Source organism: Myxine glutinosa, chromosome 13 (assembly GCF_964187855.1).
Source record: "Myxine glutinosa chromosome 13, kmMyxGlut1.1, whole genome shotgun sequence".
In the NCBI taxonomy this organism is placed as follows: Eukaryota; Metazoa; Chordata; class Myxini; order Myxiniformes; family Myxinidae; genus Myxine; species Myxine glutinosa.
In genome coordinates this window covers 7,840,614-7,857,366 of record NC_136273.1, presented here as the reverse complement: position 1 = coordinate 7,857,366, position 16,753 = coordinate 7,840,614, and the positions used below count along the sequence as shown (strand labels likewise).

Here is a 16,753-nt window from a genome sequence, read left to right as displayed (position 1 = left end):
AAAATGGATATCTCTTGTTTATTCTGGAGTTCTCTTCAAGCCGCACCGGGCGCACTCAGCCTCGTCTCGCGAACGTGAACAGCGTGACACAGCGCGCGCTTTCGGGAAGGGCGGAGCCAAGCCGAGCAACATATATATATACACATCGATCATTGATCGTGAACCGGAAAATATAATAAATTACTGATATTTAGCGACTCGAAAGGTTCTTTATCAACAACTTATTTATGGTGCTTCTGCTGACCTGTCTGCAAGGTGTATAAATCGTAGTCCCGAGTGCGAATCACAGGTGAGCCCATCCTGAGGTAATTAGCGATTGGGAACGATTCAGAATCTGTGGGTGAATAACCCTTGGTAATTTCCCCAACAGTTTTCCGGACGACAGACTGCCGGTAGGGGACGTGTATTTCAGCGCAATACTCAGAATGCTTGTTGAATTGGTAAACCAACTATTTTTGAGGTCAAAAGGTTAACTCAATGTCAAACTTCCAAAATCATCAATTTTCATCTGAAAAATCATCAATTTTCATCCAATTGACTTGAAAAATTAACAGCATTTGCATGTAGCCTCACTGAATTGGGAAACTAACTATTTTTGAGGTCAAAAGGTCAACTCAAGGTCAAACTCTATCTCTTTGCTGACGACTCTACTCTCTGTCGCTCCATTCTTCATCCCTCAGATCGGCAGTCTGCAGCCTCCTCACTCTCTGCAGACCTTGACAAAATCACAGACTTGGCAAACAAGTGGAACATGTCTTTCAATCCTGACAAATCTCACACTCTTACGATGTCTCTCCGAAAAGACCGACTGGACAACCCTCCCATCCACTTTCTGAATAATCCTCTCCAAGAAGTTCTGTCACTCAAGCTTTTGGGTCTCACTATCTGCCATGATCTTTCCTGGGAAAACCACATTTCAAATCTGGCCTCCAAAGCCAGTCGCTGACTGGGCATCCTCCGTCGTGCGAAGTCCTTCCTTGGCACACCTGAGCTCCTCACCACATACAAGGCTTTCATCCGCAGCTCAATGGAATACTGCTCTCCCCTCTGGGCTGGTGCTCCTGCATCACACCTAGCTCACCTTCGCGCTGTTGAAACCAAAGCATTCAGAATCATTGGAATCTCCCGCGATGAAGCTAACTCCAAGGGCCTCTCACTCACTCACCGCAGGCAGGTTGGTGGTCTTTCCGTCTTCTACCGACTCCTCTCTGGCCTTGCCCCCCAGCTCTCTCTGGGCTCTGTCCCGCAAATATTCCTACAGGTCGTACAAGATCTGCCTGCAACCCTCTTTTGGTTAAACTGCCAAAATCAAGACTCGCTGCTCACCTTCACTCCTTCATTCCTCTTTTCTCCCGCCTCTGGAACAAACTCCCTCACTCTCTTCAATCCCACTCCACCCTCCAAGTCTTTAAAACAGCTGTTCACCACCATCTCTTATCTTCCCCCATCCAAAACCTTGATCTTTTCTACCCCCGCTAATTTCACCCCAATTCCACTTTTTGAAATACCAACTTCTGTCCTGGAAGTCCTTGGTGTCCTTGTGCTTTATGCTTCTCCCTCCCCCCCCCCCCTTCCCATGCCTCCTCCCCCCGGGCCCTCTCCCTTCCACACATCTCCCTGCTCTCGGATGTTGTGTTTGTGTGCTTCCCATTTTCTCCCCATCTTGTCTTCCGCTCCCTCTTTTTGTGTATTTTGTTTGTCTGGTCGATTTGTTTGTGATGTAAATGTTAGCTCTTTCACGAGCCTTATCATTTTCACGAGAGTTTCACGAGATTCAGTATACGAAAAAAAAAAGAAAAAAAAAAACTTTTAAAATCATCAATTTTCATCGAAAAATCATCACTTTTCATCCCATTGACCCGAGCTTTGTTCAAGATCGTCAATTTTGATCTTGATGAAATGGACAATTTGCTGGATCAATGGAATTTTTTTCTGGGGGGAGGGGAGGGATTTTGCAAGTATCGTGCTCTGCATGATGTCTTATTGTTCGTTTGTCTGTCTGTGAACAAGATATCTCAAAAAGTTGTGGACGGATTCGGACAAAATTTCGGACAATGGCAGAGAGGTAGTGTATGTGACGAGGACGAAATGATTAGATCTTGGTGAAGATCCGTATCCGGATCCGGATACTATAATTTCTTTGTGAATCTTCACCATTGGGAGATAGGGCCAAAAATGATATATACGCAGCAGGATATCTCAACAAGTTATGGATGGACTTGGACGAAACTTGGTGGACAGGTTGGGTATGCGACAAGGACGAATCACTTTGATTTTGGTGAAGATCTGAATGTGGATTAGGATACCAGAATTATTTAATTTTTAAGTGATTCTTTACTGTTGAGAGATCGGGCGAAAAATGATATACATGACATGATATTTATAAAAGTTATGGATTAGTTATGAATAAACTTGGTGGACAAGTTGATTTGGTGACGAGAACAAGCCGATTAGATTTTGCTTCAGGTCCGAATCCAGATCCGGCCTATCAGTGGGATACAAAACAAACTGTTCAGCCTGGCGGAGGTGCGCGCTCTACCGAGTGTCGTTCTAGTTACGTATGCAACAATTACATTTGTCTTGTTCCTCGCCTGTGTATCTCCTTCTAGTGGCGAGAGAAGATAGAAAGACACACAAAACAAGCAGGCCGACGTTAAAGAAAATTTTCTCATCAAAATCACAACTCCCATATATTGACCACAACCCCCAGTGGATGTCACCTGCTCCAGCTGTCTGCAGAGCCCAAATACCCAATTTCATATCTACAGAGCCAACTTCACAGGTTGTCTGCCCTCTACAGCACATATTAGGTCACACGTGATCGAGTAGATCATTCCCATCAACACAGCACAATAACAATTCACATTTCAATCAATCATCCTAGCAATGCCATGGCTTCACAATTACCTGCAGATGCGGCCTCATCTCACCAGTGGGGAGTTCCTATGATGTGGTGGTGGGGATGTAGCAGTGTGTATGTGCCCACAGTAAAACAAAGACCCCAAACAAATGATTGCGATGGGCCCTCCCCTGACTTCCTGCTCCCTAGAATCACAACAGTTACTTTTGCTGTACGCCCTGCCAGAGGAGGTCACTCAAAGAAGCACTTCAATGCCTATCCATGGTCACTAGGGCTTTTTGGCAGGTTCTCCCAGTTGCATGGTGAGCTACCGGGGGCAAGGCATGGCAAGGGGCCACAGTCCTCACTCTGCTCAAGAACTTCATCCACCTGCGGACATGCACCACGTCCCCACCCACAAACCTTCCACTTAATGACACCTTCCCTGCGGCCATCAATTCGACTTACACCTTCAGTGCCAGTACTCGCTAAATAACGCATTCCTACCAGCCATGGTCTGCATACATGCCAATCATGGTCACCAATACAAACACAAGCACAAGTGGAAATTATTTATTCCACACACTCGTACGTTGGTCTGTGCAGTTTACCAGTCTCCACAGAGCAGCCCAGCGTGGCAGGCGTCCCATCTCTCAGGGAGAGGCTGCTGGACCACAAACCCGGGACGTAATCACCACAACACCTTACTGACCCTCAGCGATACCGCCACCAAGGTGTAGTGCTGCAACACCTCTCCCTAGTGGTCCTCTCATCGTACCCTTACAGGTGCCTAGGAGTGACCACTTCTGTCCCCCAGATTTCTCACCCCTCCGGGATCTGGCGAATCCACCAGCCTGAGATATTCACATGGGTGGCACCCCAATGGACAGGGGACGCCCCACAATACTATCAGACACCACACACCCATTGTTGGGCCCCATTGCCCATTTCTTGCAACTGTAGCTCACAAGCTGCCTGGCACTTCCCAATTTCCCAGGGGCATGGGGGGTTAATTTCCCACAAGGCCTGTCCCACTATCCCCCTGGTCCGAATTCTGCAGCCTGGGGACCAATCCCTCGGAGGTACGGTGGTGCTCAAATTGAATTTTAAATTTAAGAGCTCATGTTTCCAATTCCAGCTGTGAGCAAACACCCGGTGGTTCTCGGGCCTGCTAGTCCCTTTCCACGGCCACTGCTGGTCTTGAGCCTCCAGCTCCTCAAACTTTTCCCCATTGGAATGTGTTGCCAGCAGCTTGTGACTCACAGCTCCTACTTCACCAAAGCAAAAACCAATTGGAGCTCAAGCTGACACCTTCCCACATTGGCCTGTTTTTTTTTTAAATTGCGCTAGCATTTTCCTTTGACCCCTGCCCCGCAGCCAATAACAAAAACCTCACTTGTGGTGGGTCAACAACTTCGGGTGCCAAGTTGACCCCCAAAGGTTTGCCTCCAGCACCACAGGTCCCAGCTTGACCTTCAATGCCAGGCTTCGGCTGCACTCACTGGCATAGCTCCGACCTCCTGCTGACATCGTGTCCCACCTGGTCTGTCCTGGGTATGTCAGTAATCGTGATCCCCCAAAGATTTTCTAAAAAATAAACCGAATATGACGGTAGGTCATGCGTGAAGGCACAAGTCGGGATTGATGATTGATTGATGTTTCTTAAAGTTAAAATGCTTATTATAAGAAACTCAGGGGTTGAGGAATAGACAAGACGCTTCTGTATGGCGGGTCCTCTTTGGCCGGCCCTCAGTACATGGCCGGTCGTCATTGGCTGCCACTTCTGGTGGGCAGTGCCACGTGCTCCAGCATTCCCGCCCCTCCTCAAGGCTCTGCAGCCAACTATGCCACCACCATGCCATGCAGTCTGCCAGCCAAACAGTTCATGACGGTGCCATTCAAAGTGCCATTGGTTTACAAGCCCCACAACCTGGCCAGGTCTGCATAGGTGGGACACAAATCAACCTCACTCTGAGATCACAGTCAGCACCGACTCGGTGCACATGTTACATACGAATTACCCCTGACCAGATCCCGAATACAGGAGTAATGTAAGCTTCTCAAACGCATAGAACAAGCTGTTTTACCACATTCTATCTATGGATCAACAGCCCCCCCCCCCTACTTCCACATAATAATATTTACAAATATATTGGCATTATTATAAATATATGAGTTCTAATCTGTTGGATTTTTTTTTTGGCCTGAGGTTTCTGTATGATGTTTAATATGTAGCCTGTCAGACCTCTTACCTCGACATGTGGCCTGTGGGGCCTCTTACCTCGATATGTGGCCTGTGGGGCCTCTTACCTCGATATGTGGCCTGTGGGGCCTCTTACCTCGACATGTGGCCTGTGGGGCCTCTTACCTCGACATGTAGCCTGTGGGGCCTCTTACCTCGACATGTGGCCTGTGGGGCCTCTTACCTCGACATGTAGCCTGTGGGGCCTCTTACCTCGATATGTCGCCTGTGGGGCCTCTTACCTCGATATGTAGCCTGTGGGGCCTCTTACCTCGACATGTGGCCTGTGGGGCCTCTTACCTCGATATGTAGCCTGTGGGGCCTGTTACCTCGACATGTGGCCTGTGGGGCCTCTTACCTCGATATGTGGCCTGTGGGGCCTCTTACCTCGATATGTGGCCTGTGGGGCCTCTTACCTCGACATGTGGCCTGTGGGGCCTCTTACCTCGATATGTGGCCTGTGGGGCCTCTTACCTCGACATGTGGCCTGTGGGGCCTCTTACCTCGACATGTAGCCTGTGGGGCCTCTTACCTCGACATGTAGCCTGTGGGGCCTCTTACCTCGACATGTAGCCTGTGGGGCCTCTTACCTCGACATGTAGCCTGTGGGGCCTCTTACCTCGACATGTGGCCTGTGGGGCCTCTTACCTCGATATGTAGCCTGTGGGGCCTCTTACCTCGATATGTGGCCTGTGGGGCCTCTTACCTCGATATGTGGCCTGTGGGGCCTCTTACCTCGACATGTGGCCTGTGGGGCCTCTTACCTCGATATGTGGCCTGTGGGGCCTCTTACCTCGATATGTGGCCTGTGGGGCCTCTTACCTCGACATGTGGCCTGTGGGGCCTCTTACCTCGACATGTAGCCTGTGGGGCCTCTTACCTCGATATGTGGCCTGTGGGGCCTCTTACCTCGACATGTGGCCTGTGGGGCCTCTTACCTCGACATGTAGCCTGTGGGGCCTCTTACCTCGACATGTAGCCTGTGGGGCCTCTTACCTCGACATGTAGCCTGTGGGGCCTCTTACCTCGACATGTAGCCTGTGGGGCCTCTTACCTCGACATGTGGCCTGTGGGGCCTCTTATCTCGATATGTAGCCTGTGGGGCCTCTTACCTCGATATGTGGCATAATAAATCCCACAGTTTCTGTTTTCTTTTCCTTCATGTCGCTCCAAGGGAAGTTCATAAATGTGAATGTGTTTTCTGTTGTTCCGTAAACAGTCTGTATCACAGATCATGTCATAATCATCTTAATGTCACAAATTTCACAATCAAGTCATTTTGCAGTTGCCACAACGATTGATATTATTCAAGTATCCAATAAATTAAATTGGAAATATTTAGAAATAGTCATTGGAACGTCATTACATGACAACGATGTCTCCCACTGCTCCCTGGCCCACCCCACAACCAACTCCCTGCTTGGACATCACACATAGGACAGAGAGATCAGTGGACGTTTTATATGAATTACAAGGACACGAGTAGAGAGCAGGCAAAGTAACAACATATGAGATTTAAACCTGAGTGAAAAGAGCAATCTGACACATTTATAAATATGGAGCACAAAACTTACCCACATCAAGCAGGCAAATAAAATAACGCAAATGAATAAAACAAACAAACATGCCACAGGTTAACATGCGAAGCGTTTTCAAAATCTGGTTGTAATGAAGTGTCTTGTGTATAACAGAGTTTTACGTGAAAATGAAGCAATTGCAAAGCAAACTAGAAAGAGCAATCAGACATCGCAGACACTCAACAAGACTTGTTTGGTGTGGTGTATTTTGTGTGGTAAATAGGTGGTAGGATTCACGAAATGAAAGGCCAATTGGTGCAAAGGGCAAAGGGTCGAAAGGTGTGAAAATGTCCAAAGGGGGTGAAAGGGTGTAATTTAAGGTCTAAAGGGTCAAAGTTGTTGAAAGGGGTCTAAATAGTCTTAAAAAGTCGAAAAAGGGTTTAAAGGTTAAAGGGGTGAAAAGTGTCTAAAAGGTATTGAATGGTTTGAGAAATGTGAACGTCTGAAGGTCTAAATGTCTGAGAAATGTCGAGAGGCTTTGACCTCAAACATCCGGGTTTGACCTCAAACAAACATCTCCATACAGGTTGCTTCTGACAAACCAAACGTAATCTGCTGAACAGAAACTTTCCTCCTTCAAGATGTCTCTGATTCCTTAATTTCTCTTCCTCGTTACTCCCTCCTCCGGTATGATAGACCTGAGCCTTGTCCTGGAGGTGGAGTTACCATCTTAATCAAAACTCTCTTCTTCACTCTCCTTGCACTGCCCTCTCTCCACCTCACCCCCAGGAGTACCCCTGGCAACGGCTTCCTCTCCGCTCCCACCTTTTGTTCATATGTGTTCTGTACTGTCCTCCAAACAGTGATGAGTCTATTTACATCTCCCTGTCTGACAACATGGACCAACTTCTATCTACTCATCCCAACTCTCTCTTCCTCATATGTGGCAACTTCAACTGTCATCATGCCAGCTGGATGGGTGTGGGTACCTCTCTCACCAGCCATGGCACCTCAGCAAAGGACTTCTGTGACTCACTGGGACTGACACAATCTGTCAATTTCCCCACCCCGATCTCAATCAACGAAGCATCTCCTCTTCTCGAGTTGGTTATGACAAACTTCCCTACAAATGTCTGCTGTTCTTCTTCTGCTCCAATCGGTTCATCTGATCATTTGCTTGTTAAAGTGGACATCTCTCTGGCCATTCTCAGACAGCCTCCTCAGTGACGACGAGTCTGGTCTTCAAGAAGCCATCAATCATCTGGACTGGTCCCCCATCTCTACTGCCTCTGACATCAACTCATCCTGGAAATTCTTCCAAAGTAAATTGCTCTCTCTCATGCACAGATTTATCCCATCTCGTCTTCAGTTGTCATACCCTTCCTCCCGTGCATGGTACACTGAATCTTGTGGTGAGGCAGTTGCCCTGAAACAACTTGCCTTCGCCTCTTGGAAAGCTAATCCAACTGAAGGTAATCTCAGTTCCTTCCACCAAGCTTGGAACAAGTGTGTGTCTACCCTCAGAAGAGCCAGGAAACAATATCTCTCGACTCTCAAGACTAAACTCTCAAACCTGTCTCCCTCTTCCAAATCCTGGTGGCATCTGGTCAAATCTGTTTCTGGTGTTTGTTCCCCCTCCATCCCCTCCCTTGCCGCAAATGGCTACACAGCTGACTCCGCACGTGACAAAGCTGAATGCCTCAACTATGTGTTTGCCTCAAAATCTTGTGTCCCAAACCCGTCCCTCTCTGTACCCACCGTACCCAGTCGTACCCAGCTGCTCCTGGAATCTGTGTCCTTCTCTCCTGACAAGGTGGAGAAGTTTCTGTCAAACCTCGACGCTGATTCTGCAACTGGACCAGACGGCATCAGCCCACGGGTCCTAAAATCCTGCTCTGCCGCCCTTTCACGCCCTCTCTTTATTCTCTTCACCCTCTCTTTTGGTCAAGGTTATCTGCCATCACCTTGGAAATCAGCCAACATCACTGCTTTACACAAGAAAGGTGAAAAACAGATCCTTGCAACTACAGACCAATCAGCCTGTTCCCAATTATCAGCAAAGTCATGGAATCCATCATTGCTTCGGATATGAAATCCTTCCTCTTCTGCAATTACTTGATTTCTGATCATCAATTTGGTTTCAGACCAGGTCATTCTACTCTGGACATGCTGCTTCTGCTGTCTCAACAATGGATGGAGGTTCTCAATGTCAAACAGGAAATTAGAGCAGTCTCCCTTGACATATCAAGTGCCTTCGATACGGTCTGGCACCCCGCTCTGCTCACCAAACTCTCCTCCTATGGTATCCATGGAAATCTCCACGCATGGCTGGTGGACCTCCTCTCCAGTCGTAGTCAACGTGTGGCCCTGAATGGGTTTCTCTCATCTCCCCTTCCTCTTCAGGCTGGAGTTCCCTAAGGTAGTGTTCTGGGCCCTGTGCTTTTTCTCGTCTTCATCAATGATCTCTCCAACTCTCGGGAAAATCCTCTCTATCTCTTTGCTGATGACTCCACTCTCTGCCGCTCTATTCCTCATCGCTCAGATCTGCTTTCATCTGCATCGCTCAGACATACAAGGCTTTCATCTGCAGCTCAATGGAATACTGCTCTCCCCTCTGGGCCGGTGCTCCTGCCTCACACCTAGCTCGGCTTCACGCTGTTGAAACCAAACCTTTCAAAATCATTGGAATCTCCCACGATGAAGCTGGTTGTGAGGGCCTTTCACTCACTCACCGCAGACAGCTTGGTGGTCTTTCTATCTTCTACCGTCTCCTCTCCGGCATAGCTCCCCCATCTCTATCTGTGCTCTGTCCCCCAAATATTCCTACAGGTTGCACCAGATCTGCCTGCAACCCTCTTATGGTTAAACTGCCAAAATCTAGGCTCTCTGCTCACCTTCACTCTTTCATTCCTCTTTTCTCCTGCCTCTGGAACAAACTCCCTCACTCTCTTCAATCCCACTCCTCCCTCCAGGTCTTTAAAACAGCTGTTCACCACCATCTCTTATCTTCCCCCATCAAAAACCTTGATCTTTTCTACCCCCGTTAATTCACCCCAGATCCACTTTTTTGAAATACCGACTTCTTTCCTGGAAGTCCTCGCAGTGTCCTTGTGTTTTACTTTACTCCTGTCTTAGCTTTGGATTGTACAGCATGAAGTGGCATAAAACGGATCCCCTTAACTCTAATGTCTAAACCAATCAGATTTACTTCCAATCATCAGGAAGTTCATGGAATCCATCATTGCAGTCGATATAAAATCATTCCTTTTCTCCAATAACCTCATCTCAGATCATCAACTTTGATTCAGACCAGGTCACTCTAACTTGGACATGCTGCTTCTACTCTCACAACAATGGATGGAGGCCCTGAATGTCAGACATGAGATCAGGGCTGTCTCTATGGATATATCTCGTGCTTTTGATACAGTCAGATATCCTGTCCTGTACGCCTGGTGTTGGCTTAACAGTGAAGGTGGCTGGCTTGAGATCTTAAGGTACTGAGTTTGAGCCCCTGTCCTGCCGTTGCTCTCGACGGAATCCTTTCATCTCCTCTCCCTGTCAAGGCTGGAGTGCCCCCAGACAGCATTCTAGCCCGAGCCCGATCCTATTCCTGATCTTCATCAATCACCTCTGATGAATTCCATGAAAATCGTCACCCACCTGTGATTCCGTCACATTACCTGGTCTGCCTCACTGAGAGTAGTACTCGTCTGTAGCCATGTGACAGTTCTGGTTCAATACATATAATTGAATTCTCTCTGCTCTTCTTAGCATTCAAGATAATTACCTTATATGTTCAAAATTAGAGTGCACATGGTGATTCCGTCACGATGGAATTCATGCTCTCTGACTCTCTGGGAAATCTTCTTCATCTATTTGCTGATGATGCCACCCTCTGCCATGACATTCGTCATTCTTCAAACAGTCAGGCTGCATCCTCTTCCCTCTCTTCATACCTTCACAAAAATCACAAGCTGTGCAAACATTTGGAATATGTCTTTCAATCCTGACAAATCTCACACTCTCATGATGTCTCTCCGAAAGGACTGTCTGGTAATCCACCTCCAAATCCCTCCATGGACTTTCTTAACAATCCTCTTGAGGAAGTTCAGTCACTGAAACTCCTGCGTCTCACAATCAGCCGCGATCTTTCTTGGGCAAACCACATTTCAAAGTCGGCCTTCAATACAAGTTGCCAATTGGGCATCCTCTGTCATACAAAATAATTCCTTGCTCCCCCCCTGGAACCCAACCACCTGCAAGGCCTTTATCTGCAGCTTGATGGAGTACTGCTCTCCCCTCTGGGCTGGCTCCCCTGCCTCACCCCTTTCTCAACTTGATGCCGTGGAAACCAAGGCCTTCAACATCATTGGAATCTCCCGTGATGAAGCTGAGTCTATGGCCCTATCTCTTTCCCATTGCAGACAGGTCCGTGGTCTCTCTGTCTTCTACCACCTCCTCTCTGGTCTGGAAACCTCTGATATTTCCGTGCTTTGTGCCCCCCCCCCCCCCTCTCAGGCTACTGCAGGGTGCACATGGTTCACCATCAACCCCTTTCTGGTGAAACTAGCTAAATCCAGGATCACTGCTCACCTCCCCTCATGAGCAACTCTGAAGGTTCTCAGTATGTAGAAACGGATCAGTGTGATTTTGAAAAACACTATTGGAGACAAAATGAGTGATGGAAACGCTTTTGTGGGAATAATGAAGCTGCATCATTTCGAGCCTCATGTGAGCGATTCAGATGAAGATGGCGACAATGGATGTGTTGGTGATGATGGAAACGGCAGTTACGGCTGACCAGGTGTCCTGTATGTTAAAGGATCATCCCGTTTCATATTTTCCTGGGATGCCATTTGTGTCTGTGGTTGTGCTGTGCCATGTCAGTGTCCGTGCAATATCCATTCTGTGTCGTGCCGTGTCAATTCTGTCATGCATCTGTGCTGTGTTGTGCCCTGTTTGTGCTGTGTCATGCTGGGTCCATGCTGTGTCATGCCATGTTCATTCTGTGTTGTGCCGTGTCCACTCTGTGTCATGCCATGTCTGTGCTGTGTCATGCTATGTCTATGCTGTGTCGTGCCCTGTTTATGCTGTGTTATTCCGTGTTCATTCTGTGTTGTGCCGTGTCCATTCTGTGTCCATGCTGTGTCGTGCCGTGTCCATTCTGTGTCATGCCATGTCCACTCTGTGTCGCGCCATTCCATTATGTGTCATGCTGTGTCCATTCGGTGTCATGCCATGTCCATTCTGTGTTGTGCCTGTGTCCATTCTGTGTCATGCTGTGTCCACTCTGTGTCATGCCGTGTCCACTCTGTGTCATGCCGTGTTCATTCTGTGTCCACTCTGTGTCATGCCGTGTCCACTCTGTGTCATGCCGTGTCCACTCTGTGTCATGCCGTGTCCACTCTGTGTTATGCCATGTCTGTGCTGTGTCGTGCTATGTCCATGCTGTGTTATTCCATGTTCATTCTGTGTTGTGCCGTGTCCATTCTGTGTCCATGCTGTGTCATGCCGTGTCCACTCTGTGTCATGCCGTGTCCACTCTGTGTCATGCCGTGTCCACTCTGTGTCATGCCGTGTTCATTCTGTGTTGTGCCGTGTCCACTCTGTATCATGCCGTGTCCACTCTGTGTCATGCCGTGTCCACTCTGTGTCATGCCGTGTCCACTCTGTCATGCAGTGTCCACTCTGTCATGCCGTGTCCACTCTGTGTCATGCCGTGTCCACTCTGTGTCATGCCGTGTTCATTCTGTGTTGTACCGTGTCCACTCTGTGTCATGCCGTGTCCACTCTGTGTCATGCCGTGTCCACTCTGTGTCATGCCGTGTCCACTCTGTGTCATGCCGTGTCCACTCTGTGTCATGCCGTGTCCACTCTGTGTCATGCCGTGTCCACTCTGTGTCATGCCGTGTCCACTCTGTGTCATGCCGTGTCCACTCTGTGTCATGCCGTGTCCACTCTGTGTCATGCCGTGTCCACTCTGTCATGCCGTGTCCACTCTGTGTCATGCCGTGTCCACTCTGTGTCATGCCGTGTCCACTCTGTGTCATGCCGTGTTCATTCTGTGTCATGCCGTGTTCATTCTGTGTTGTGCCGTGTCCACTCTGTGTCATGCCGTGTCCACTCTGTGTCATGCCTTGTCTGTGCTGTGTCGTGCTGTCCATTTGGTGTCATGCCATGCCCATTCTGTGTTGTGCCGTGTCCACTCTGTGTCATGCCGTGTCCACTCTGTGTCATGCCGTGTTCATTCTGTGTCATGCCGTGTTCATTCTGTGTCGTGCCGTGTCCACTCTGTGTCATGCCGTGTCCACTCTGTGTCATGCCGTGTTCATTCTGTGTCATGCCGTGTCCACTCTGTGTCATGCCATGTCTGTGCTGTGTCGTGCTGTCCATTTGGTGTCATGCCATGCCCATTCTGTGTTGTGCCCGTGTCCATTCTGTGTCCATGCTGTGTCATCTCATGTCCGTGCTATGTCGTGTCATGTCCATGCTGTGTCTTGCCGTGTACAGCGTGTCCACTCTGTGTCATGCCGTGTTCATTCTGTGTCATGCCGTGTCCACTCTGTGTCATGCCATGTCTGTGCTGTGTCGTGCTGTCCATTTGGTGTCATGCCATGCCCATTCTGTGTTGTGCCCGTGTCCATTCTGTGTCCATGCTGTGTCATCTCATGTCCGTGCTATGTCGTGTCATGTCCATGCTGTGTCTTGCCGTGTACAGTGTACATGCTGTGTCAATGCCGTGTCAGTGCCGTGTCATATTGTGCCCATGCTGTGTCATCCCGTGTCGATGTCCCGCCCCAATGGAGGGGGGAGTGGTGCCAGGAATGTGGGCATCAATTTAATTGTCCCGAACACCACCAGACCGACGTGAGTACACGGACCATGCGGAAGCCTTAACTTTGTCTCTCACCCGACCCCCTCCACCCCCTACACTCGTGGATGTAGCAATGCTTTTCATGTATATTGATGACACTGTTCACTTACCAAAACGTCTGTGGCTTGCATTTCTGTAATCACCCTTTTCACCAAGGAAGGAGGGCAAGGAGATCCTCCCATAAGGGCTGCACACATTCATCAAGACCTTGTTTACCTTTTACCAAGGTACAACAAAGCAAACTTTCCAATAAATTGCCATCAAAATGCGACGTTATCTTTATTTCAATATTGGAATATTAAAACAACTTTTTCTGGCATGTTAACTGAAAGATCAAAGTTATCATTGTTGCTCCTAATTTATAAGGACCAGCTGCGAGTACTTGCATGTAACAAGTACTCGTAGAATGTAAACCTAGTCTGTGAAGGCCCATAAATCAGTCTGTGTTGGTGGACAGGTATGGATTGATCAAATCAACAAACATTGATTGAAGTATGGAAAACCGCCATGGCAAATAAGGAGCAGCTGATGCTTTGGTTGTCAACCCTTGGTGGAGCAAAAGAGACAGTTGGTACTTGGTTGCTTTATAGACACTAGGGCATGCCCGTACGTGGGTGCCCGTTCCTTGCCAAAAAAAAAAAAAAACGCTACCCGTACGCTCTACCCCGCCCGTACGCCCGTACGCCCGTAAACAAAAAAAACAACGCTCTTCGCTTCCACCCTTCGCTCTGGGAGAAATAATGCGCATAAGAAATCGAGAAATTATTATTTTCTCCGGAAGAAATCGAATTACGAACCGTAATGGCGCACGCGCTCGGCTCGGCTCGCAACAACGCGTTCTGTGATTGGCTGCCGGAAGTGAAGTCTTCACTGTCCGGAAGGTCGCAAATCGCAGTTACGATGAATCGCAAATTAGTTTTAATTAGTTTTAAAACATAGTTTAACGCCAACATAGTTTGCCAACGTGAAATAAATGAATACGCTCTCAAATGTGCCGTCCGAGGCAGAGTCTGTTCGGCACGTTCGGCACACGTGATAGCTCGCTGCTCTCTGATTGGTTGAATCGTTTTTTGGACATAGCTCGGTAACTACTTGTCCGATTAATATGAAACCTTGAAAAGGCACATCCTCGGGTCCCCAGCAATATACCTGGCAAGTTTCAAGTATATCGGACCCGTGGTTGTCGAGAAACAGCGGTCACAGACATACATACATACATACATACATACATACATACATACATACATACATACATACACACAGAGATTACTGGAATTATAGATAGATTACATGGTATATACACAGTGCATTCAGAAAGTATTGAGACCCCTTCACTTTTTTCACATTTCGTTATGTTGCAGCCTTATGCTGAAATCGTTTAAATTCATTTTTTCCCTCATCAATCTACACTCAATACCCCATAATGACAAAGAGAAAACAGGATTTCAGAAAGTTTTGCAAATTTATTAAAAATAAAAACTGAAATATCACATTGACATAAGTATTCATACCCTTAACTCAGTACTTAGTTGAAGCACATTTGGCAGCGATTTCAGCCTCGAGTCTTCTTGGGTATGACGCGACAAACTTTGCACACCTGGATTTGGGGATTTTCTGCCATACTTCTCTGCAGATCCGCTCAAGCTCGGTTAGGTTGGATGGGGACCGTCGGTGGACAGCCATTTTCAGGTCTCTCCAGAGATGTTCGATTGGGTTCAAGTCAGGGCTCTGGCTGGGCCGCTCAAGGACCTTCACAGAGTTGTCCCTAAGCCACTCCTGCGTTGTCTTGGCTGTGTGCTTAGGGTCATTGTCCTGTTGGAAGGTGAACCTTCGGCCCAATCTGAGGTCCTGAGCGCTCTGTTTCAGGTTTTCATTAAGGATATCTCTGTACTTTGCTCCGTTCATTGTTCCCTCAACCCTGACCAGTCCCCCAGTCCCTGCTGCTGAAAAACACCCCCACAGCATGATGCTGCCACCACCATGCTTCACCGTTGGGATGGTATTGGGCAGGTGATGACCAGTGCCTGCTTTCCTCCAGACATGACGCTTAGAATTGAGGCCAAACAGTTCAATCTTGGTTTCATCATGCCACAGAATCTTGTTTCTCACAGTCTGAGAGTCCTTTAGGTGCTTTTTGGAAACTCCAAGCGGCCTTTCATGCGTCTTTCACTGAGGAGAGGCTTCCGTCTGGCCACTCTGCCATAAAGCCCAGATCGGTGGAGTGTTACGGTGATGGTTGTCCTTCTGGAAGTTTCTCCCATCTCCACACAGGATCTCTGGAGCTCAGCCAGAGTGACCATCGGGTTCTTGATCACCTCTCTTACCAAGGCCCTTCTCCCCCGCTTGCTCAGTTTGGCCAGGCGGCCAGCTCTGGGAAGAGTCCTGGTTGTTCCAAACTTCTTCCATTTAAGAATTATGGAGGCCACTGCGCTCTTGGGAACCTTCAATGCAGCAGAGATTTTTTTGTAGGCTTCCCCAGATCTGTGCCTCGACACAATCCTGTCTCTGAGCTCTGCAGGTAGTTCCTTCGACCTCATGGCTTGGTTTTTGCTCCGATATGCATTATCAGCTGTGACACCTTATATAGACAGGTGTGTGCCTTTCCAAATCATGTCCAATCAATTGAATTTACCACAGGTGGACTCCAATCAAGGTGTAGAAACATCTCAAAGATGATCAAGAGAAATGGGAGGCACCTGAGCTAAATTTCAAGTGTCATAGCAAAGGGTATGAATACTTATGTTAATGTGATATTTCAGTTTTTTCTTCTTAATAAATTTGTAAAACTTTCTAAAATCCTGTTTTCTTTTTGTCATTATTGGGTATTGTGTGTAGATTGATGAGGGAAAAAGTGAATTTAAACGATTTCAGCATAAGGCTGCAACATAACAAAATGTGAAAAAAGTGAAGGGGTCTGAATACTTTCTGAATGCACTGTATATATAAGACGGACGGAGTTAAGCGCATTGAGTGAGGTGAGCGGTCACGTGCTTTGCTTACCTCTGACCACAGTGAGAATTTGTAAAAACAGTGAAAAGCTAAAGGATTTTGCCCAAAACGTTACTCCTCGTAGTTCATTACGTATCACTCGGAGTAGAGAACGCTCCCAAGCAATATCGGCCCTACATTTTGGTGAGTACCCATTCCTGTAACCGTTCATTTAATTGTCCATTTCTTTATTTAATTTGTGTTCTTTATTGGTTTGTTTAAGAGATTTGTCTCGAATCTATAATCAAGTCCGGCTGTAGTAATGTGAGGGTGACCAAAACTGTTCCCTGGGA

At 47.8% G+C, this 16,753-nt stretch overlaps 1 protein-coding gene across 5 annotated transcripts in view; it reads right to left on the bottom strand.

Moving 5' to 3' along the window:
• Nucleotides 1-16,753, bottom strand: part of LOC137438556 (medium-chain acyl-CoA ligase ACSF2, mitochondrial-like) — a 179,302-nt gene that overhangs the window by 84,288 nt on the left and 78,261 nt on the right. For 3 of the 5 annotated variants that reach the window (XR_013621151.1, XM_078767047.1, XM_078767048.1), the window contains 2 exons: nucleotides 13,583-13,659; nucleotides 6,194-6,301 (listed from right to left, as the gene is read on the bottom strand). Coding sequence is in view for 4 of the 5 variants with exons in the window: in XM_078767047.1 (XP_078623173.1) it covers nucleotides 6,194-6,301; nucleotides 13,583-13,659 (185 nt within the window). In the remaining variant the exon portion in view is untranslated. The remainder of the gene's footprint in view (nucleotides 1-6,193; nucleotides 6,302-13,582; nucleotides 13,660-16,753) is intronic. The other 2 variants (XM_078767049.1, XM_068133700.2) reach the window with 1 other exon arrangement.